This window comes from Chiloscyllium punctatum, chromosome 15, assembly GCF_047496795.1.
Source record: "Chiloscyllium punctatum isolate Juve2018m chromosome 15, sChiPun1.3, whole genome shotgun sequence".
Lineage (NCBI taxonomy): Eukaryota > Metazoa > Chordata > Chondrichthyes > Orectolobiformes > Hemiscylliidae > Chiloscyllium > Chiloscyllium punctatum.
This window is the reverse complement of record NC_092753.1, coordinates 52,433,152-52,458,577: the sequence shown is the minus strand read 5'-3', so window position 1 is coordinate 52,458,577 and position 25,426 is coordinate 52,433,152. Positions and strand designations below refer to the sequence as shown.

Sequence of the window (25,426 nt, the reverse complement as noted above, 5' to 3'; positions counted from 1 at the left end):
AAGACCCCTTTGACCTGTTTATTGAATGCTGTGCATATAAATCTACCACATTCAGGACTGTGTATGCCATGTGGCAACTGTGGTTTTTGCCTGCTTTATGTTACCTCTGGTCATATAGTCAGATAGTATGGGTAACCCCTACTGTTCAAATTATGTATTTGACTTCTGGAGTACTTGCAGAAGATTACGCAATTCCTGGACTGTCAAACTAGCTTTCCACATCTAATAATAAGTAAACTGTAATCAGTTTTTTAAATCAGTTTTGCAACTTCAGCTATTTCAGGTACCTGAACACCTCCAGAGTGCAGTTAACAGCAGGTGTAAAGAAATAATGCTCCTGCTTTTCCATTGGATAGTTCACAAACTGCAGTCAAATTTACTATAAAAGAGCTTCACAATATTTCTGTATCTATGAATAATATACCAGTAATTTTTAAGCTGATATATTTTTAATATAATTTACACCTATTGGATAATCATTTATTGATATTAAAATTTCACTATCTATATGACTGACTGTATATTTTGGGAATGTAAAAAGGTGCAATTACAATCTATATGTCCTTTTCTAGCACATGTTTACTTTATTTAGCACATAGAGTCATAGAGATGAAGAGCATGGAAACAGACCCTTCGGTCCTCCATCCATGCCGACCAGATATCCCAACCCAATCTAGTCCCACCTGCCAGCACCTGGGCCATATCCCTCAGACCCTTCCTATTCATATACCCATCCAAATGTCTCTTAAATGTTGCAATTGTACCATCCTCCACCACATCCTCTGGCAGCTCATTCTATACACGTACCACCCTCTGCGTAAAAACGTTGCCCCTTACGTCTCTTTTATATCTTTCCCCTCTCACCCTAAACCTATGCCCTCTAGTTCTGGACTCCCCAACCCCAGGGAAAAGACTTTGTCTATTTATCCTATCCATGCCCCTCATAATTTTGTAAACCTCCATAAGGTCACCCCTCAGCCTCCAACGCTCCAAGAAAAACAGCCCCAGCGTGTTCAGCCTCTCCCTATAGCTCAGATCCTCCAACCCTGGCAGCATCCTTGTAAATCTTTTCTGAACCCTTTCAAGTTTCACAACATCTTTCCGATAGGAAGGAGACCAGAATTGCACACAATATTCCAACAGTGGCCTAACCAGTGTCCTGTACAGCCGCAACATGACCTCCCAACTCCTGTACTCCATACTCTGACCAATAAAGGAAAGCATACCAAACGCTGCCTTCACTATCCTATCTATCTGCGACTCCACTTTCAAGGAGCTATGAACCTGCACTCCAAGGTCTCTTTGGTCAGCAACCCTTCCTTGGACCTTACCATGAAGTGTATAAGTCCTGCTAAGATTTGCTTTCCCAAAATGCAGCACCTCTTATTTATCTGAATTAAACTCCATCTGCCATTTCTCAGCCCATATCACACAACCTTTGAAAAGCACTTCTAGGAGATAAATTTTATGAAAGCTTTGTCGAATTTCTATAACTTCTAAACATTTAATATTAATTTATACAGGCACCATAATTAAAATTTATGCTACAATTCTAAATTGTCAACTTACAATATTATTCTTCCAAGATTCATAATCCATGATTTTTTTGTCCCATATTTATGAACTGAGTATTGGGGAATGCACAGCCATTACATTTTTTAATATTCACTGCTATAAATGAGGCTGTGCACATTTAAGAAATTGTCCCTTATGTATTCGCTGAATTATAGAAACACGCAAGGAGTTCATTTCCTGGACCAGCATGACCACTTAAATTCAAAATATCTGTACTAATTTCAGTTCAAAGCCTTTTTAAAATCTTTATTTTCCAGTTCCTCTGAAATTCTCTTTTAAATGATGCGATACCTAAACCTCAATAGCCATTTGTGGTAAAGCAGTCAGATCAATGATTTTTCCTGTGAAAACATTTCATCTGATTTTCCCATTCATTCTTCTACTCATTGATCATACTTAGACCAAAGTCAGAATAATCATTAACCCATCCTCATCTACATTCTCTTTAGGGGATATCATCGACAGATAAGGAGTTAGCTTCCACTTGTACACTGATGAAACCTAGTTCTTTTGCCACTATCTTCACTGCCTCTGTTTTCTCAGATTGATCTTGCAACAAACTTTTTGCACTTACAATTGACTTCTACCTCCTGCTTAGCCATTGTCTCTCAAGTTGAATTAAATTTTTTCAAACTTTGTTTGATTCTGAACTAAGCGTCTTCTCTCTTACCACAAATGTTTCCTCTTCAACCTCTGTGACAACACCTGTCTGCACTTCTGCCTTGTTCATCTGCAGTTTCACCTGTTCTATTTGCTTCCCATACTCCATCCTACATAAAGTTCACCTGATCTAAAACTTATGTTCCTTATGTCTGTTTCCCTTCAAGAACTGCCAAATTACCATCACTTTGTTTCTTCATTTCTGTGATCGAAATTCTTTGACCAAATTTTTGGTCATCTTTCTCATATCACCTGATTCTACTAATATCATTTATGTCTGAGTTTGAGATTCTGCCTCTATGAACCATGTTTTTCTACATTAAACATAATATATGAATACAAGTTGTTATTACTTTTAAGGCAAAGTTATGGTATTACCAGACTTATTTTAATTAAAATCCCAAGCTACAGCTTGGTTTCCCAAGGTAGCGTGGTTAGGATAATCAAGTCTTTTGAAGTTGTATCTTTTGCTGGTATTAGAGGACAACACTAAATGTTTATCTTGCCCACACTCTTTTAGCTTCTTCAACAGAGCATTCTTAGGCCAACAAATCAGCAACTGACAACTTAAGCACATATACTCCCTTCCTTGTAATTGCATCTTAGAATGTAGACCGTAGTACCATGTTGTGGATGTAAATTATAGATATGCTAGCCCAATTAGGGGTGCAAGTTCCTTTTGTTAAATCTTATTAGTAAGTTTTTGGTTAACCTGGTGCTTTCATGGCTATGCTTTTGGTGCATGTTGCCAGTTTACTAGATTTATTGAATGCTGTTTCACACTGAGGCAATTCCAGTAATGATTTCTAATTCAGTAGCATAACCACTACACAACAACAAACCCATTTTTAAAGTGTATTCTTTGTGTCCATTGCTAGGTTTGTCATTCTCCTATATTCAATTGGTTTTAGCAGTTTTCCTCTTGCATTTCTCAAATACTTTGCTTCTAGGTTGAATAATGTATCATTTTAATACTGTATACCAGTCCCATCGATCTCTTGCCTAAATAACAGCAATGAATGCACTTCAAAATAATTTGTACTGAAAGCACCTCAGGATGTTTGTGAGACATATCATATGGCAGGATGCAAATGTAGGTTTTTGCTTTTTATTGCTGTTTAGCCAACTTAACATGATTTTTGTTAACCCCAAGCAGAGAATGTAAGTCATGTGTTTGCATTGACTCCGTTTTGTCAAAGCAGGTCTCTATTACATCAATTTATTTTTGGTTGCTTATTTACAGCAAACCAGTGTCAGCAGGAATTCTAGAAAACGACCAGCACCAACCACAGACACAGATTCTACACCAAAGAAAACATGTGAGCAGAAGTCTGCTGAACGTCTGTTACAAATTCCATTATTCCTTCCGTGTTCCCAGACCTTGACTGCACAAGCAGTCAGCACTCCACAGGAGACAACTCCAAGTCGTCCCATGCCACCAGAAGCACGCAGACTCATTGTCAATAAAAATGCTGGTGAGACTTTGCTGCAAAGAGCAGCACGTCTTGGCTATGAGGTAAGTCCTATATTTGAAAATAGACAATGAAATATTCTTTTGTTTCCTGTCATCTGTTCCTGCTGTAAAGGTGGTTGGGTTTTTTTTGAAGGTGTTATATACTTTGATCTCTATCTAGATTTGTATATCATTTTGTAATTGGCACAATTAATTGATATGTACAAAACTTAAACAGAAATTGTAGCTCTTTACAAATTTTTCAAGCATATATGAATTATGCATATATGTATATTGAGTAGTGTATAAGTTTAGAACAAACATTTCACTTTACTTCACCATATATTTTGCAATTGTGATGATCCTATCACTTTTAAAAGGTTATTTTATCCTGTATTTTTTTGAAGAGAGTTTGTAAAGGAAGAGGTATCAAACTGGCTGCTGGAGGTGGCCAAAGTAGACAACATAGGCCTTAAGGTTTTTTTTTAAAATGTTGGAATAATGGGAGTACCTTGAAAAGCATGGCCAGTTCTCACAGATCAGGCTTCCTAGTGTTTGTTTTCGCAGTCAAAAGCTGTTTGGGGTCCTAGAAGGGTTGGAAGCTCAGTGAATGATTCCTGGCTGCTGCTTTCTCTGAAATCTCTCTTGATGTTGTTTCCTCTTGGATGGAGAACTGCACATAAGAATCTGTGTGTAAATTTATCTTCTTGCCAAAGGGTGTGTTTATGGATGTTACTATATTGGAACAGTTAATTAGTAATAGGCACTATTGTTTGGTTAGGTTTTGCAATAGTTGTATTTTTAAATTCCTCTTTCTTGTGTTTATAGTGTTTAAATAATGTTGAGCAGTTTGACCAATCCCATCACATCTGGAGCATGCACTTCACATCTGTCTTGAAAATATGAAAAAGTTAGGGTCTAGACTACCTTAACATATTTTGAGGAGGTCTGGTCTGGACTATAACACAGTATACCACAGTCAGAATATCTCAATCAATATCTCATACTCTAATATCTGAAGTATGGAAAAGTTCTTGGTAATATTTAAAATATTAAATCTTCAAACTGCAAGGATTATTAAGTCTTGTTCTATTTTGTGTTGGGTAATAAATGATATTTTTTCTAAATAGTTGGATTACATCATTGAAGGTCACCCAGTTAGCTAATTTAGTACCAAGGAATAGTAGATGGTTTTGCTAGGCTTCCATATTTCATTGTAATTTTAAAAAACTTTTTTTTTGCCCAAATAATATTTGGTGGCATAAGGAATGATCAAAATCATAACCTCTACCAATTATATGTATAATGTGTTTAACTTGTCACAGATTTGGAAACCTCAACCCTTAGTTCGTGGTCTGTCAGGTCTGCTAGCTGAGGTGACAATCTATAAGTCAGATTGGAGCAGTCACCAGGTTATGAGTTAACCTATGGTTGATCAAATAGAAATATCAGTGGTAAAATACATTTGTATTTTGAAGTCTTTAATAAAAGTAGTGAATTTATCAACTGGATAAATAATATCAATTTATAAAGAATGTATCTGGTAACATTGTGCTAAGCTGCATTCTGTACCAGACAATCTTTTCATTCTAGTGTGAAACAGGCACTGGTTTGTGGTTTAAATCATCGTACGAATAATATTGTAAGGAGTAAATTTCCAGTGTGGAATGTTAATTGTGAATACTATTGAGGAATTCTTACCTGTGCTGTATTCAGTAATCTGGCAGCAATCTGTCTTAAATGTATATTTTGTGAATGTTTCCTTACTGATTCAATCCACCAAAATGTTGAAAATTAGGCTGATTTAACTAGATGACTAATTGTTATTTTAACCTGGCCATCAATTAATTAAGCTTATTAAATTGCTCTGAGTTATGTTCACTCGATGGATTCTGCATATTTTGAGACGCTAGAGGCTTGATCAGATGCAGGTGTTCTTTGAAAATAGTATTAGAGTCATAGAGATGTTCAGCATGGAAATAGACCCTTTGGTCCAACTCGTCCATGCCAACCAAACATCCTAACCTAATCTAGTCCCATTTGCCAGCACTTGGCCCATATCCCTCTAAACCATTTCTATTCATATACCCATCCAGATGCCTTTTAAATGCTATAGTTGTACTAGCCTCCACCACTTCCTCTGGCAGCTCATTCCATACACACACCACCCTTTGTGTGAAAAGGTTACCCCTTAGGGGTCCCTTTTTATATCTTTCCCCTCTCACCTTAAACCTATGTCCTCTAGTTCCAGACTCCCCCACCCCAGGGAACACCCCAGATGTTTATCCTATCCATACCCCTCATGATTTTATAAACTTCTATAAGGTCGCCCCTCAGCCTCCGACACTCCAGGGAAAACAGCCCCAGCCTATTCAGCCTCTCCCTATAGCTCAAATCCTCCAACCCTGGCAACATTCTTGTAAATCTTTTCTGAACCCCTTCAATTGCTGAGTCAGTGTCCTGGTACCACCAGAGCATGGTGCTTTTTTCTCCGTGAAGGGAGTGGGATTAGATGTCGACAACCCATTTGCCTCTAATTAATTTCCCACTAAGCTTCTTGAGCTTGGTAATGGGCTGAATGTGCAATGCAGTGATCCATTAAGTTAATGATTCTGCTGAGAGAGATTCTGGCAAAAAGGGCTATTCTGACAGCAGCTTTACAACCTTCGTTTGGCCATTTGATCACTTGTTTGCATTGGATCTGATCACCTGCCTTTTCTGTTATTATGGCTGCTGTTTACTTTTGAGTGTACTGTCGTGCATAAAAGTTAATGCCCACCTCCTAGCAACACTCAGCTCCACTAATGAGATCTGCAATTAAAGGTCACATTGTGGGATTGGGATTCAGAAATGATCTGGGCATTAGAATTCCAATCCCAGATATTCCAATTTTCTCAAACCTATTTATACACATCTTATTAATATCGAAAAGTGTGAGACAGCTAGCCTCAGGGTGAGGAACATACTATTTAAGTATAACTTGGTTTCAACATATAATTGTGATATCCTGATACACACTCTAATTGAGAATTTTTTTGATTTTTACACAATTACTGGACAACACAGTAGTACTGACCTTGAATGATTTAACAAAAATCTATCCTTCCATGACATCACTACAATTGGACATCTGCAATAAACAGTTTTTCTATTGTCTTGCATCCTTTGATGTTCCTTAATTCTACACATCATCGTCCTTTTCTTAAGCAGTCACTTGTGATCAAGAACGACTTTCTTCCACTTTAGCTTGTAGGTTTTAAAGTCATTAAGCAGCCCACTTTTGGCTCTGTGCACCCTGACCTGCTACAGGTATTTCTTAAAGAGGAGGACGGGTGGGGTTCATAGGTCTTTGAATGCTCATTCCACTGTTTGAGCTTGACTTCAAAATGAGCTTGTCAGAGATGCTAAAATGTTTGGAGCCTTCACAGATGCTGCTTCTCCAGTTTGGGCAGTCTTTGCTGGGAATATTACATATTTTTTTAGGGAGGCTGTTTGCTGTGATGAAACTGAATAGAGAGCTGGTTATGTAAGTCATGTAAAACAGATGGATGATGTAGCCTACCTAATGACGCTGACTGACTAATTAGTACATGATGAGGGCGAAACGTCGATTTTCCTGCTCTTCGGATGCTGCCTGACCTGCTGTGCTTTTCCAGCACTACTTTAATCTTGACTCTAGCTAGTGCCCTGATGTTGGGGTTGTTGGCCTGAGAAAGGACACTAAAATTAGAGTGCCTATTCTGTCACTGGATTTATGTGATGTGGAGGTGCCTGTGTTGGACTGGGGTGGACAAAGTTAGAAGTCACACAACACCAGGTTATAGTCCAACAGGTTTATTTGAAATCACACAAGCTTTTGGACCTGAAGATAGGGCTGCTCTGTGAAAACTTGTGTGATTTCAAATAAACCTGTTGGACTATCACCTGGTGCCATGTGACTTCTGTCTGGATTTACAGAATTTTGAGGAGCAATCACTGGTGACATTTCTCAAGGTATTTGAGGTGTTTTTGCATATTGTCCATATAGCTGACACCTACAGGAGGTCTGGTTACACTGCTGCCCCGTATACCATGAGCTTGGTGTCCAGCTGGGGTCTTTGTTATTAAGTGCTTTGCCTGAAGTATTCCTGCACAGTTTTTACCCTGTTCCTCAGGTGGCCAATGTTGAATTTCATTGATGTTTGTCCTTGCTGAGAAGCTGCTCCCAATGTATGGAAAATAATCCGTTTTGTCAGGTAGCTCACTACAGATCTTGATTGGACTGCTGGCATTATGTCCAGTGGAAGTGAGTGGGTGGGGAACCTTTTGACTTCTGGGTATTAGCCTGAGGCCCATTCTTTCAGTGGCCTCTATGTATACATTGACGGTAGATTGGAGCTCAGCCTCTGAGTATATACAGCCACATGTGTCATCTGCATACTGCAGCTCATTGACTGAGCTTGGTGGTCTTAATTCTTGACTGGAGCTGGCAGGTTAAATAGTTTACTGCACATCCTATAGATAACCTCCACATCAGGAAGTTTAAAGAATAGGGAATGAAGTGTTGCAGTGAGGAAAATGTTTGCATTCCTCACACACTTTTGCTGAAATCCTTTCTCTTTAATGTGCTAAATGTATCTGTTACCTTTATTTCAATGCAGCCATTCTTTTGGCATTTCACGTCCACAACCAAGCATTTGTATGTTAGGTGTTCCACATTACTTTAAATTAGTTAGAAAATATTTGAAAATGTAAATTGAACAATTTGGAGTGGTTGTAAATATAAGATCTTACAGTTGCTAGAAATCTGAAATAAACCAAAGAATTCTGCATATACGTATTAGCTACGGCAGCTTCTGGAAAGATGAATGGAGTTAATCAGGATCTGATATTCTGCTGAAAGATAATTTTTCCTAATTATAAATTTGGAGCTTCCAAAACATTAAAAAGCTTGGAATTCAATTGTAGTTTGAATCTGGCATTGAAATTTTGAAGTTGTTGTTACTGTGTCCAGCTGACTGTTCCAATTCACATGTTTTCTTATGATTGTAGTTTGCTTATTTGTGGCTTGCTCAGGAAGTACAGTACATTTTTTTTATTTACTAGAAGAGATTGGTAGCTGTTATTCCCCTTGATTGCTGGCTGGTAGTAAACATATCTGCTAATAACATCAATTGAATATTTAAACATTCTTAACATGAACACTACAATATTTTACAAACTGCTCAATCGATTTGTATGGATTTTATTTTGGGTTGAAATATTAGTCGATTAAAGCAGTACTTGTAAAATGAGTTTGGGGACATTTTATGGAATCATAGAGTCACCAAAGATGCAAATTAATTCAATTTTCTTTTCTTTCCCAGGAAGTAGTACTGTATTGTTTGGAAAACAAAGTTTGCGATGTAAATCATCGTGATAATGCAGGTTATTGTGCTTTGCACGAAGCCTGTGCCAGAGGATGGCTCAGCATTGTTTGCCACCTTCTAGAACACGGAGCTGATGTTAACTGCAGTGCTCAGGATGGAACAAGGTATTTGGAGAGACCTCATTAAATTTGACCATATTTCATATGTTAAATCTCTAGTTGTGAAACTAAGTTATATAGTAACTACTCAGGCTAGTGCACAGAAATGCTCAATTCAATTTTTAACACTTCATTAACTTTTTAAACTAAGCAACTGATTTTTTTTAATTACAATGAGTTCTGTGGTCTCATAAAATACCTGCAGTGTGAAAACAGGCCATTCAGCTCAGCAAAGAGCATCCCACCCAGCCCTGTGTTTTCCATGGCTAATGCAGCTAGGCTGGACATCCCTGGACACTCTGGGCAATTTAGTATGGGCAATTCGCCTAGCTTGCACATCTTTGGACTCTGGGAGAAAAGCAGAGCGCCCAGAGGAAACATACACAGACTCGGGCGAATGTGCAAACCTGAGGCTGGAATTAAATTGCATCCCTGGTGCCGTGAGGCAGCAGTACTAACCACTGAGCCACCATGGTGCCATTTAATGAAGCTGAAATTAATCTGTACAGTTTAAATCAGTTCTTTCACAAGTAGACACTTTGACTGATTAAATCTAATGAAAGAAAATTCGGTGGCGTCATTTCTTATGCCGCTTGTTTTTGTTTTCCAAAATCACTTTTGTGAATTTTGCTTTGTTTTCTAAATTACAGTAGTGAGAGCAAGGCATACGTCAAAGTCCCCATTACAAGCAACAAGTTTCAGCATCAAGTAGCTTAACAAATGTATTTCTTTCAGTTACAATTAACCATACAAATTGGGCACTTCTCTGTATTTGGTACTTCCTTGTTCTGTCAAAACAATTGTACTGATCTGCATCCTTAATTCTCCAACCTACATGATCATTGAGAACAGCTCATTGCTGGGAACTCCATATTGCTGAGTTTACCTGTACATATGTGTATACACACTGGAACTTGGCACCCTGTTCAACCATTAGTACGAAACAGAAACTTCAGTGGAATCAAATTCACCAGCCAGGGTCTCATGCCAATTTCCTTTAAAAGGTGCATAGTTCTGAAAGAGATTGTTTGTTTGTGGTTTTATAATTCCAAAATATATGTTCCAAAATCGATTTATTTTTATAAGTACAATTTGCATTTATCTGTTAGTCTACTGTCAGAATAAGTTTGATGCTTTGTTTTTATTAAAGGCCTATTCATGATGCTGTAGAAAATGATCACTTGGAAGTGGTTCGGCTATTGCTTTCATACAGTGCAGATCCAACCCTGGCCACTTATTCGGGTCGTACTATTCTGAAGATGGCGCATAGTGAAGTGATGGAAATGTTTCTTGCAGGTAAGTTGAAATTCCACTTGCTAAATATTTCAGCTGACTACAGTGAGGGACATGTGAAATTGCCTTTGATATAAATTTTGTAGCACAATGAGGAAAATTACTTAAGTAATTTGATGTAGTCATTTATCACAAATGTGATTGATTCAATTTTGATTGAAACCTATGGTGAGATTTAATATGAATAAAAATTGTTGTCTCTATACAGGGGTATTTGGATATATATGTTCTATAAAATTGACATGCAAAGTCTGTAATTTCAGTTTGATTTGATTGATTAAGGGTTCAAGAACCACTCCAGGATTTGAGCATGATTCACATTTCTGCATTTTAAAAAATGCCTTTGAAGTGTTAAAATGAGATTTTAGCTGTCCTTTCAGGATGCCAAAAAATAATTAATTCACTTTTGAAAAAGAACAGGAAATAAAAATCCCAAAACCAACACTTGCTCAATAGACAAACTGGTCATTTTACTAATTGCCTTTAGTAGGACCTTGTGCTCTGTTTACCACATTTTTCTATACAGGACATTGCAAAAGTAATCAATTAGCTGTTGAATACTTTGTTTTAAATTATCCTGAAAGTGCCACATATATTCTTACAATGAATTAACTTGGATATTACTTAGGGCGTTGTTAGTCTCTGTTGAATCCAATAATAGAGATCAGTCTTGTAAGATCCGATATTGCAGTTGCAATGCAATGGCATTAGAAGCAGTGCTGCTCAGACACAGTATGCCAATAGTACAAGCAGCACATCTTGGCAGATTATAAAAGGTCAACTGTTTGGTTTTGCAGCACAGAACTGCTTGTGCATTGAGCACAATGTTCTTGGTGATGCAGTTGATGAGTGTTTGTGGATGGCTCTAAACAATGGCAGGCTGATTCAGGTGGCTAAGATAGGGAGATTCTGTCCATTTATGATTCCGTCCATATAATGACTGGCCTACTACATATTGATGGAGTGGACTCCACTCTTCTCTGCAAGTGAAGTGTGTTGGAGGTAGCGCTATACATTATTTCATGTGAACCATCATTAGATAGGGCCATTACATTTTGGATGTTGAAATAAACTATGGAAATGTATACTTGTCTTTGATTGGACATTTTCCTCTGTGGAGGAATAGATTAATTGTGTGATGTGGATAAAAGTCTTCTATGACCTACATGATGTATCTGTGCATTGTTAAGTTGGGAGATTTTGAACCTATACCCAGTTGTTGATAGGAAGAATCCAGTGAAATACCAGCTCAGGCAGCTGTTACTTTGATAGACATTGACATAGCCATCCCTATCATATGATTCTTTCCATGTCGGCTATAGAAATATGAACAGATTTATTATTTTCTCCTTAAGGACTAATATTCTTCACATAAAGCAGTTTCCAAACCAGCCTGAAACAATTGCCTGACCCTTTACAGATGGGAGGCAGCTTAAAGCTGGGGTGTAGTAAGTGCCAAAGATACAGACACATTTGTCTGGTATCTTTTTCTCTGAACCTCCTTTTCTTCTTCAAAACATTGTAAATATCCTGTATATCTCTGGGGAAATGAGCAGATTCACCAGATGTGTGAAACTTTTAAGACGTTGTCTCTAGATTGTTCCTGTGCCCTTAAGCTGTTAAATATATTATACTGAATACACAGGTGTGTGTGTAATGTATAAACTCTCATTTGGAACTAATCTGTAAAAGCTATGATGCAGATCAGTTTAATTTGAGTGATGAATTGAGTTTAAATTATTTCTGAGAAGTCTTATTGAGTAAGAATGAAATGTAGATTTTAAAACTGAACTTCAATTATTGCACAGACCGTGTCATATTTCAGCTCGAAATAAATGCATGATTAGCAGAAATTCAAAATTCTCAGTGGTTTTACCTGAAGAGATGCTTTAATGGACATGGCCTCAGGCATCCAACTGAAAAACACATTCTGTATCTCTTTTTGAAAACTCACCATTGGGTTAGGTACTAAAACCTGAAGATACTTCATTTCTTCTCAGCTCCTTTCACCCCTTCCCTCCCACTGCTTCACTAAAAGTAATTTGTGACATAGGCTGCTGAGAGCTGCAAGTAAAGAAACAAGCAGCCTCAGAAATGTCACAAAAAATGATCTGCTACTTTCTATGCAATTATGTTTTACATTCGATTGTACAAAAATGACAGACAGAAAAAGTTCATCTGATCCATCTAGCCACACATTGTGTGAGAAATCATGCATTATGAAACAGGCCCTCCCTAACCCCTATTCAAAGCAATATAATTGCCTGGAGGAAGTAAATAACCCAAGTTTTGAAAAAAAAAGTGCCAATCAGGGTTGGGGTTTGCATAGACTGGGGTAGAATCAGAGACCTAATAGACATCTTAATAACTGGTCCGTACGCTGATACTTTTATTTTTATAAATTTGGCCTTTCATCATTATTGGATTAACCTTTGCAATCTCATACTGCACAATTGGGATACTACACATTTCTCTGCCATGTTTTGTTAACATTTCTATATATTGTGTAACTAAATTACAATGAGCAGAATGCTCTGCCTTCAGTGTTTTGACCATTTTGTGTGTTTTTGCCCCACCCCCAGAGTATTTTGCTGATTTGCAAGGTCGAAGCAATGATGACCCTGGCTTGTACTGGGATTTCTATGGCAGCTCTGTGTGTGGTGAGTGATATCCATGTACAAACTCTTGTGTGAAAAGGAATAGTGTAATTGCAGCAGTAAACAGTGTAATTCCAAAGACAGAGTTGACAGTTCTGCATTAATAAAGCTGTGATGAATTGATCCAACCAAACAATTAAAGGGGTTTTGTTCCACATTAATAAATTTGCCTCTATATAATCCAGTTAATAGGTCATTTTGCATTCTTTTTGTGATTCTGATATTTATTTAAAGGCAAATGTTTTCCACAAGTAGAATGTCTATAATTTATTGGATTGCAACAGTTAAATTTAGACTACTAGTGAAATGCTGTAATTTCATTTAGGAACTCTAATTTTGAAACTGAGCTTAATATGTCTGAAGAATGCATTTTCTAATATCTGAGACACTACCTGGGAAGGAAAGGAAAGACTCCTTACCAATTGTTCCTCCCAGCAGGTTGGGTAAAGATTAGAGATGACTTTGCTCTTTAGCAAAATAATGCTTTTTGGACACAATCTGAGAAGTCAAAATTAGAGGCAGAAGGAAGAATTACAAAGACTGTCCTAAATGATCGTTCTATTCAAAAACATCAACCAGTATACAAATTTACAAAAGGTGTGAAGTTGTGTTCCACAGGGGCTGGAACTGCTGATGTTCACCAGTTATGTAAAAATTAGACTTGACATATCGTATCAAAGTTTGTGGGTGAAATTAAGGTTACTGTTGAGGATGGCAACAAAATATAAGAAGACTATGATTATGCTGTTGTGGGATTTTTGATGGTGAACAGTAAGCATTTGGCAGAATACCTCTCTTATTCTGCTTGCAGCTTCGACATTTAGCACACACACTGATTAAAAGAGAGATCCTGACTTTGCAGTCAATCGTTTACTACTTTGCCATAAATTGTGCAGTGGATCACCCTCAAAGCACCAGCAGCCAGTCAAGTCGTTGAAACTTGGAAACTACCCTAATTTTTTCTTTTGTGTATTGCTATTAACAAACCCCATTAAAACGTTGAGTCTTTACAATGAGATGTAATTGGGTTTATAACAATAATTTGAGTAATAACTACTGCTGAGCATCTGATGTGGCTCTGAATAATTAATTTTATATTTGTAGGTTATTAAATGTCTCTACTGTAATCCCTTCCTAACAGCACTGTCTGTAGGTTTACCTACCTTCCCTAGAGTGTGGTGTCTTAAAACGGAAATTCACCCTCATCGACAGTAGGACAGTAAATGCTGGTCTAACTAGAGATACTCACATCCCATGAACAAATAAAAATTGATAATATTTTAATCAATGAATTTTATTTTTAAAATTTGTTAATGATATTTCAAGTTGTACCTAAGCCCAAGTATTGATTCCCTGCTTAGTTTACACTGTAAAAACTTTTTAAAATGATTTGATTATTACTGCTTTTTATTCCCATTAGCTATCTGGGGGAAATCTTTAATGTGATTGACTGACTGCTTGTGTTTCACTACAAAAAGGTTTAGATCTCTCAGTGAGACTTTATTCCAAGGCAATAATGAGTTCACCATGAATTGCAGCTGCTTGCTGTATCCTGCCTATTAATAAACTTGTAGAATGTGTGTGCTTGCAAATCAACCTGAATATGGATAAGTCTGAGTTGACACATTTTGATGAGGAAATGAAGAAGCCACATATTCCTGAGAAATAAATGTCCAAATGATAGAGATGACTGATTTCTCAACTGACCTATCCTCTGATTTCCCTTGCATGCTCTCCTGTATTAGAACATAGAACAGTACAGCACAGAACAGGCCCTTCAGCCCACAATGTTGTGCCAACCACTGATCCTCATGTATGCACCCTCAAATTTCTGTGACCATATGCGTGTCCAGGAGTCTCTTAAATGTCCCCAGTGACCCTGCCTCCACAACTGCTGCTGGCAACGCATTCCATGCTCTCACAACTCTCTGTGTAAAGAATCCACCTCTGACATCCCCTCTAAACTTTCCTCCAACCAGCTTAAAACTATGACCCCTCGTGTTAGTCATTTCTGCCCTGGCAAATAGTCTCTGGCTATCGACTCTTATCAATGCCTCTCATTATCTTGTACACCTCAATTAGGTCCCCTCTTTTCCTCCTTTACTGCAATGAAAAAAAGTCCAAGCTCAGTCAACCTCTCTTCATAAGATAGGCCCTCCAGTCCTGGCAGCATCCTGGTAAACCTCCTCTGAACCCTCTCCAAAGCATCCACATCTTTCTTATAATAGGGCGACCAGAACTGGACGCACTATTCCAAGTGCGGTCTAACCAAAGTTTTATACAGCTGCAACAAGATCTCACGGCTTTTAAACTCAATCCCCCTGTTAATGAAAACCAAAACACCATATGCTTTCTTAACAACCCTGTCCACTTGGGTGGCCATTTTAAGGGATCTATGTACCTGCACACCAAGATCCCTCTGTTCCTCCACACTGCCAAGAATCCTATCCTTAATCCTGTACTCAGCTTTCAAATTCGACCTTCCAAAATGCACCTTCACCTCGCATTTATCCAGTTGAACTCCATCTACCACCTCTCAGCCCATCTCTGCATCCTGTCAATTCTTCTTTGAATCAGAGTTAGTACTCTGGCTTGATGATAGAGTGGAGGGTATGCTAGCCAATGAAATTGCAAGTTGTGGTTGAGTATAATTCCGCTGCTGCTGATGGCCCACAGCATCTAATTTACATGAATTGCTAGATCTGTTCAAAGTCTGTCCTATTTAGCACAGTGGGAGTGCCACATAACACAATAGAGGATATTATTGTTGTGAAAGCAGGACTTCGCCTTTATAAGTACTGTGTGGTAGTCACACCTAACGAAACTCTCCTGGACAGATGCATCTGTTAGATGTAGATGATGAAGTCAATCTAGACTGTACTAAATTGCCCTAGAGGATGGAAGCAATATTGCAAATGGCATCAGTCACGTCCGACTCTGTTCCCTTCCAACACAGCAATTCCCTGGAGAGGTTACAGAAATCCTGATTGTGATTCTTTCTATGGTCAACTGTTTGACTGATTCAAAATGAAAATGTCCACCTAGGTTATTTACTGAATAATAAATATTTCTAGTGGAACATTGCACTGGTTTGAACCATTTCCTTCAGGATGGGATGAGATGAAATCTGATATAAAGATGCACAATTAGCGATTATAGTGGAACAGTTTATCAACTTTAAAAGAACTGTCTTGAACTCTGAGTTTCATTAGAGTTAGATCAATTTCCTGGCTGAAGTATTGGTAGAGAATACATTCTCGTTTGAGAAGTTCATTTAGCTGAAAGATATGTGTCGATCCCCATTTATGGTTGATCCGAATCAACCAAAAGATGACTTTAAATGTGGGAATCTTGCATTTAGGAGCGAGAGAATTTTCACAGCCATGCACAATATTTCATATTTCATGTCTAGAAAGCTCAACTTGAGGTGAAATTTGTAGAGAAATCTGGAAACAACCTGCTTGAGCTGATAGACATTGTTGCTGTTTTGGGCATAGGGTGTCAATTAACAGAAAGGCAACACTATCTTATCAACCACTTTCTGCGTGGAGCAACCAGAAGTTGGTGGATAACTGTAAAACTCGTCTCATTTATCGCTTGAGTGTTAACTAACTTTTGGAATTGAAGCCCAGAAATGGCACAAAAGGTGTTTCAGTTAAGATTATTTATTTTATTAATTATTTAATATCTTAAAACCACTTCTGAATATGGCAGCAAAAGTTTTAAGTAATATGCTATAAGTTTAAGATGTATTCTCTTCTGAACTAAAGGAGAGCTTTTGCATCATAAGTTGACTGCTCTAAAGAAATTCTTTATTCTCTCCTGTGAATTAACTTTGTTGTCTTTTATGATTCCAGAATCAATAGAAGAGTCTGGCTTTGATGTCTTGGCTAATCCACCAGGCCCTAGTGATGAAGAAGAGGAGTATGATGATGTGTTGGAATTTGAGTTTTCTGATACACCTCTTTTACCTTGTTACAACATTCAGGTCTCTCTCTCTCAGGGGTAGGTATTCTGATTAGATTTTGATAAACCATCTGATTATTTAGCTACCTATAAAAACATGATGATGAAAGACAAACTGAGAAAAACCCAAAAAACTTTATCTCCTTTCCTCGGTTTGACATCTTATTCATGTGCTATGATCTATATGCAAAACTCATTCCTTGGGAGAAGTGCAATGGTTCAAAGTTCAAGTCTAACTATATATTTCAGATGTCAACCTAAACACTCACTTTAGCCCTCCATTGTACCATATGCAAGATGTACTGCGGCAACTGTACAACATTTTCATTTGATAGCACCTTCCAAACCCATAAACTCTACCACCTAGATGAAAAAGGGCAATAACGACATGGACACACCATCTACAACTTCCCTTCCAAGCCACATACTATCATGTATTATAACTATACTGCCTCTCTTTCAATGCTGCAGGGTTAAATTTCTGGAACTTCCTTCCTGATACAAGCATTACTTGGACTGAAGCAGTTCAAGTAGAGGGCTCACCATCACTGCATTCAGGAAACAATAAATGGTATCAAAGCCAGCAATGCTCACATTCCATGAAAGAATAAAAGTATCTAAAATGAAAAGGCTTTTTAAGAGTTATGTATATGCCAGTATGATTATATTCTAGCCTTTAACACACACATCCACAACCACCTTCCAACCTTATCCCATTTGCTTCAATATGTATCCCACTTATTTCTGTAACATTTTCTTCACTTCACTTTGGTGATGATACCCTCATTAGAGAATAGTTTGTTTTCTGATTTCTGTAATTCATTGCGGAAACTGAAGTGTAATGGGTCATTAGAAAAGTATGTTTCAGACCTTGGAGACCTTGGAGTGCAGGCTCATAGTTCTTTGAAAGTGGAGTCGCAGGTAAATAGGATCGTGAAGAAGGCATTTGGTATGCTTTCCTTTATTGGACAGAGCATTAAGCATAGGAGTTGGAAGGTCATGTTGCGGCTGTACAGGACATTGGAGATAGTGAGATCTGTAGGCGCTGGAGATCAGAGTTGAGAGTGTGTTGCTGGAAAAGCACAGCAGGTCATGCAGCATATGAGGATCAGGAAAATCGACCTTTTGGGCTGGAGCCCTTCATCAGGAATGAGGCTGGGAGACATTGGTTAGGTCAATTTTGGAAGATTGTGTACAATTCTGGTCTCTCTCCTATCGGAAAGGTGTTGTGAAACTTGAAAGGGTTCAGAAAAGATTTACAATGATGATGCCAGGGTTGGAGGATTTGAGCTACAGGGAGAGACTGAAGAAGCTGGGGCTGTTTCCCCTGGAATGTTGAAGGCTGAGGGGTGACCTTATATAGGTTTATAAAATCATGAAGGGGGTGGATAGGGTAAATAGACAAGGTCTTTTCCCTGAGGTAGGCAAGTCCAAAACTTAGAGGGCATAGGTTTAGGGTGAGAGGGGAAAAATTTAAAACGGACCTAAGGAGCAACTTTTTCACACAGAGGATGGTATGTGTATGGAATGAACTGCCAGAGGAAGTGGTAGAGGCTGGTACAATTACATTTTAAAAGGCATCTGGATGAGTATATGAATAGGAAGGGTTAAGGGGGATGTGGGCCAAGTGCTGGCAAATGGGACCAGATTAGGTTAGGATATCTGTTTGGTATGGACGAGTTGAACCAAAGGGTCTGTTGCTGTTCTGTACATCTCTATGAATCTATATAGTACTGATGACATGTTAGTTGAAACATTAACTTTCATTTGGAACAACAAGCTGTTCTTCATTACAAACTAGAGGGAATAATTTTAAATGTTATTTCAAAATGGAGACAATGGCCTAGTGATATTATCACTGTATTGTTAATTCAGAGACCCAGAAAATGTTCTGTGGACCCAGGTTTGAATCCCACAGATAGTCAAATTTTAATTCAATAAAAATCTGGAATTAAGAGTCTAATGATGACTGTGAAACCATTGTCAATTGCCAGAAAAACCCATCTGGTTCACTAATGTCCTTTAGGGAGGGAAACTGCCATCCTCACCTGGTCTGGCCTACATGTGACTCCAGACCCACTGCCCTCTGGGAAATTGCAGATGGGCAATAAATGCTAGTCTGGCCAGTGATATCCTCACTCCATGAATGAATTTAAAGATATTTTGGTTCTTGACGTATAACCTAGCAAATAAACAGATACTGTGATTAGACTAAATTTTATTTGTGATATCCAGTTGGTGGACTACCTTCTATACCAAAAGATTATTCTTAAAATTCAGAGACAGGATATTTCATATAAAACTTGCAATGTTTTCTTCCTTCTCAATGACAGTCCCCGGAACTGGCTGCTACTAACTGATGTAATCCGGCGACTGAAAGTTTCAGCCCGCATCTTTCGCTCTTCATTCCCTCATATTGAAAACGCCACCATTTCAGAGGCAGAGTTCTACAGACAGGCTTCTTTGAGCCAACTTTTTACCTACCCAGAGAACTTTGAAACTCATGACATTGACAATAAAGAAACACTGGAGTTGGTGGAATTCACAAGCGAACTTCAAGAACTGTTGGGATCATCTGTCACATACCTATATTCGGACAATGAGGTTGAAACATACAATTAATTGCAAAAGGACTAGGTAACACATATTGGCTGCTGTTCCTACATAATGGCCTACATTTAAAAAACTGTAAATTATGTAAATAATGTTATTTCATGGATCGTTGTGTTTGGAAAAAACACTATTCTGAATACTAAATGACATTGTTGTCTCTGTTCTTGTATATTGAAAGCCAGAATTCCATTTTGGATGGACTTGTGAATTTTTCAAAAAGAAATCTCTGTTTATAATTTTTTTTGTATGCTGTCTGTTTCTTATCTTTCTGTAAATGTAATTTTCTGCTTTTTGGCAGGTAGCCCAAATTAGGAACTTTTTTCCTGGCACACTGCATATGTAAACACATTCATTTGATTGTTATTTTGTTTTTTTTAAAGAAGCACTGATTTCTAAGATGATGTCCGCTTTCAGGTCCTGTGGTCCTTGTCACATGATCTGTTTAGGAGGCTTGGTTGCGTTGAGGCACTTCACTTTATTGTTTACAAAGTTACCTGCCGTGGTCAGGTACACTTGTAAGATAATGAAAACTGTATCCTTGTATCAGAAGTACTCTGACTTGGATTCACTTTTAGATAACCACAGACACAGACATCACCCAGTCCTTTATACATACATATATGTAAACATGTTTTACATTTTTGCTTTTATTTAAAAATGAATTTAAAATATTTTTTCTGTACTTTGTACAAAAAATTATGAAATTTAAAATTTTTGAGGATTGTACAATAAAATCTGTTTTGTCAAGAGTGGAGTTATATACTGTGGATGTTGGGGAACTAAATGTTTCTGATAGTTGTATAATATTTTAGAACATCTGTTTAACTTTGTAAGTAAAACTGCTGTATATTTAGGTTTATATTTTACAGTGACTAAAACAATTTTTCCTTAAAACAAAAGCCAAAAAAGGAAATGTCTGTAATAAAGACATTGTTTGATAAAGGGATATCAATGTGCCATATTACTCGTGTGCATGTATGATCACAATCACAGGGAAAATATCAGAAGGTAACACATTTTCAACAGCTTGGTAGTACAACTACAACAATGACCATTTGAGTCCATATTATTAAACAAAACTATCAATTTGATGGAAGATCTAATTTACTGCCTCCTAATTTTCTCCTTTGTCTGAGGTGTTCTCATCTTTCTAAAGGAAAATATGTAACCTCTGAGGAATAATCTAAGACTAATTTAGAAGAAAAATAGTCACAGCATAAAATATGCCAACAACTAGTTAAAACCTGGCAAGCACAGGACAACTTCATATGAAGAAGTTGTACCACAAGTTCAACCTATATTCACGTTAAGTCTGTTTCCCTGTTGAGGATGGACATTTTGAGGAATTTTCCCTGCAAAGCATGAGGGGGTTACACTCTCTGCATAATGTTTAAGGGTGGAAAAAAAGCATCTAGTTCTGAAAATACAAGTACCCATCATATAAATAAAAATAGAAATTGCTGGAAAGCTCAGCACTCTGTCAGCATGTGTGCAGAATATCAGAGTTAATGTTTTGGGTAGAGTATGACCCTTCCTCAGATGCTCCAGATCTGCTGGGCTTTTCTAGTGGTTTTATTTTTGTTTCCAATTTACAGTATCTGCAGTTCTTTCAGTTTTTATTTAGTATCCACCTTGTTACATCCTTTAAAAATGCATTATTAAATGACCTCTTACTATATCTAATAAGGACTTTAAATCCTAAGCAACTTTGACATTTTTCTCCCAACTTGGTCATCTCCTTTTTATTGTTGTATTTTTCCATGGGTAGAAAAATACCTTAATTATGTTTTCCAAATGACCAGTTTTCATGTATGAACTCTGTCTGACCTTCAGCTTTGATTCTATTGATTCTTGATAGGTAATATCAAGGAGGGGATATTTGCCAGTTGTCAAACAATACCTTGAAATCTCGCATTGGTTTCATTGCAGAAAAACATCCCAAGGTAATTCACAGGAAATATCCAAACATGGTCACCAAGCCCAAGGAGAACATTCTGGGAGAGGATATTGAAAGCTTGCTAAAATGGATTTTAAGGGTTGCTGTTAGAGAGATGAATGTGATGAGTGTCTACTTAGGATTTGTGTAAGGTTTACTTGACAAAAGACCAAAAATGGCAGGGATCTAAATGATGAACAAAAAGCTAATATCAGAATAAGTGAGTTTCTAAAGCTGGTGATAACAATTACCTTAAGATTTGAACACCTTCAATTTCAGGAGCTTTCGGGGAACTAAAAATAAATCCATGGTTGCTGTAAATCATTTTGGATTGTTTGCATTCTTGGCTAAAAAGTTGTGCGTAAGCACTAAAACTAAACAACCTAATTTTTAAAGATGAAGTAATATACCATTTAAATGATGGGTATACATTTAGCTTCCATCCTATTGATGTGAATTGGATCCTTCTTATGAATCATAATACACTTCAAACTGTTAATTCTTTTTGTTTTCTTTCACAAGATGTGGGCGTCATTTGATAGGTCAGCATTTGATGCCCATCCTTTGAACAGGGTAAGCTGTTTACTTGAACTGCTACAGCCCATGTGGTGCAGGTACAATTTCAGTGCTGTTAGGAAGGAAGCTCCAAGCTCTTGACCCAGTGCCAGTGAACAAACTGCGATGTGTGTGGCTTGGAGAGGAAATTGCGGGTGATGGCATTCTTGTGCATCTGCTTGAGACCTTGCTGTTGTATGAGACAGTTAGTGTCTGAAAGGGTTAGCTACCATGTCATTCAGAAGTAAATGACTGTGTTCTTAGGAGGAGCTAACCAGAGCTTCAGTAATTGTTCTTAATGTTAATAGCATGAAGCTGAAATAGTACTGTTAATTTAGCTTAAAAGCAACATGGCTGACAATGCCTGGGAGAACCTAGGAATGAGGAACCTCCTGGGTGAAGGGACATGATTTTTCAAGAAAACACATTGGCAAGAGGAAGTAAAGAAAAGGAAGCTGAGAAAGGGATGCCAGTGAGGTTAAAGACCACTTCCACCTCCCGGAAGCACCTGTGCAGCTTCTGATCAGCGATGAGGCTCTAGGATTGGGTTTGTCAGCCACAGAAGTACCTGTACAACCCATGACCAGTGAAACGGAGCTTCTTAAGTGGGCAATCATACTTATTGACAAGTGATTGATAATGACTTATCTTAAGTCAAACTTGATGTCTGACGAGAGATTGTATCCTATATTTAATGCAACTAGCTATTAAGCAATATGCAATAAACATGTCCTGCTTAGTCAAGATTGAGCTTATCCTCTGCTTAACACATCATGCAGGCGCCTTTCACGACTTGCGATAGGTAGCTTGATTAATACCAATAAGATGGGACAGCAAATCTACTCATGAAATGTTGGCAGGTTGGCAAACATAATTATACAACTTGTGGTTTTGAAAAATGCTGTTGAAGAAGCACTGGTGAGTTACCACAATGCATATTGTACATGGTACACTGCTTCCATTCTGTGTCTGTGATGAAAGGAATGAATGTTTAATGTGATCAATTAACTGTCAATCAAGTTTTGTCCTGGTTAATATTAAGCTTTGTGAGTACAATTGGTGCTGCATTTATCAAGATAAGTGGGGGTGGGGGGGGGGGGGTGTTCCATTACACTTTGAATGGTCTTATAGACAGTGGACAGGCTTTGGGGAATTACTTGCCACAGAATTCCCCATCTCCGACCTCTTGTAGCCAGAGTATTGATGTTGCTGGTCCAGTTCAGTTTCTAGTCAATGGCAATCATCAAGATATTGATTGTCAGGATACAGTGATAGATTGCTATTAGTCAATTAGAAATGATCAGATTCTCTTTTGTTATGGAAAATCATTGCCTGGCAAATGGTACTTGCTGCCTATCAATTCAGCTTGAACATTGCCCAGGTTTTGCTAGAAATGGTCATAAAACGCTTTAGTATCTAAGAAATCCAAATTGTGCCGATCATCGTGCAATCATCAATGAACATCCTCACTTCTACTTTATGATAGAGGAAAGATGAAGCAGCAGAAGATGGCTTGGCCTAAAACATTACCTTGAGAAACACCCAGACACCCAACAACCACAACTATTTTCCTTTGTGCTAGGTATGATCCCAATCAGTAGAGATTTTTACAGTTGTTCCTACTGAGACCAGTTTTGCAAGGGCACTTTGATGCCACAATCAGTCAGATTTGTCCTGATTGCAAAGGCAATTATCTTCACCTCCTGAGTTCAGCTTTTTTGTTCCATGTTTGAATCAAGGCTGTAATAAGGTCAGGAGCCGTCTGCCCATGGAAAGAACCAAACTCTCCATGAGACATAGGTTATTGGTAGTTGATGCATAATGCCAGTTGATAGTATTGTCAATTACTCCCGCCATCACTTTGCTGATGATCGGTTGTAATGAAAAATGGGCAGATTGAGGTTTGCCTGTTTTTTCTGGATAGGACATTCTTTGGCACTTTTCTACTTTGTTGGTGTTATCACAGTGATGTGAGACATTGGGGCCAACCATTTGCCTGTGGGAATAGACTGCTGCAAATTATCTTTGTTCCTATGGTAATTAGTTTGTGGTCAGGATGAACTTAATAATATTAAGTATGAATAAAAGTTTATCACCTCCCAGTAACTATGTACAGTTCACATTAACTGATAGGAATACTGATTATTGCTAATAAGAGTAGATTAGAACTTGTGTGCGTGTATTAGGAGACCATGTTAGACTGCTGTCTGCCTGACCTGCCTCCAGTAGCCCAATGCTCCACCCAATGGCTATGTTATATACCAGAATGGGTAGAATTACAGGTTAGCTCGTAGCTGGAGAAGGTTGTAAATGTTTCAGCCTTGTCTTTCACCCTGATGTGCTGAGGTCTCCTTCCATTCTCTACTTATCAAATAATTATAATTCTGAACCCCATGCACAAGTCCAATGCAAGCTGTATCCATGACACTGTGTGCAGCCAAGCACTTCAGTCATCAGTTAATTAGAGAACCTTTGCGGGTTCTCTAATTAACTGATTGACTTGTTGAATACAAAAAAAAGCTGTCCATGTGATGCAGAACAGAGCAACTGTATAAACTGGATCAAAAAATCCTAGCATCATTCTACATCCTTGGTAAGAATCAAACTTGTTCAAGGTGTTAAGATTTTGGCATCTTTTCCCAACCTTCTTAGGATGATGCAATTAGGGGTCACTAAAAAAATACTAAGACTAGATTTTAGCAATCACAAATCTGTAAGACAAATCTTGAAGTAATGTATACTCATATCCTGTTGCATCATATCAAGCTCAGCAAATGAATCTACATTAGCAGACCCACAGAGCTAGCATATTTATTCTTTTCGGTATCACCCAAAAGTAATCACAATAAAACATCGGTCTATACAATATTCATGCACATTTTTATTCACATTAAAGGTGACACAACAAGTGGATGAGCAATAGGAAACAATTCTAAAATGGGAAGGAGACCAAAAAAATGCCCGGGCTTCTGTTTCATTAAATGAAGGAAATAATTAAGCTATCTCATGAATTCTTATTAACAGCAAAACAATTAACAGATGTCAAACCATGATACTCAGAGCTATTTGTCAAATTTCCTATTTGTCTGGGTCTGGACATAAATGGAGACAAAAAAAACTGCAGATGCTGGAATCCAAAGTAGACAAGCAGGAGGCTGGAAGAACACAGCAAGTCAGGCAGCATCAGGAGGTGGAGAAGTCAATGTTTCGGG

At 37.9% G+C, this 25,426-nt stretch overlaps 1 protein-coding gene across 10 annotated transcripts in view; it reads left to right on the top strand.

The window, feature by feature from the left end:
- The window catches only part of bcor (BCL6 corepressor), a 327,180-nt gene extending 306,414 nt beyond the window's left edge, over nt 1–20,766 (top strand). For 8 of the 10 annotated variants that reach the window (XM_072585138.1, XM_072585129.1, XM_072585128.1 and 5 more), the window contains 6 exons: nt 3,479–3,751; nt 9,034–9,200; nt 10,345–10,490; nt 13,070–13,147; nt 17,002–17,149; nt 19,444–20,765. In XM_072585138.1, coding sequence (XP_072441239.1) covers nt 3,479–3,751; nt 9,034–9,200; nt 10,345–10,490; nt 13,070–13,147; nt 17,002–17,149; nt 19,444–19,732 — 1,101 coding nt within the window. In that variant the 3' untranslated portion in view covers nt 19,733–20,765. Of the gene's footprint in view, nt 1–3,478; nt 3,752–9,033; nt 9,201–10,344; nt 10,491–13,069; nt 13,148–17,001; nt 17,150–19,443 lie in introns of all 10 variants that reach the window. The other 2 variants (XM_072585136.1, XM_072585130.1) reach the window with 2 other exon arrangements.
- The last annotated feature ends 4,660 nt before the right edge of the window (nt 20,767–25,426 follow it).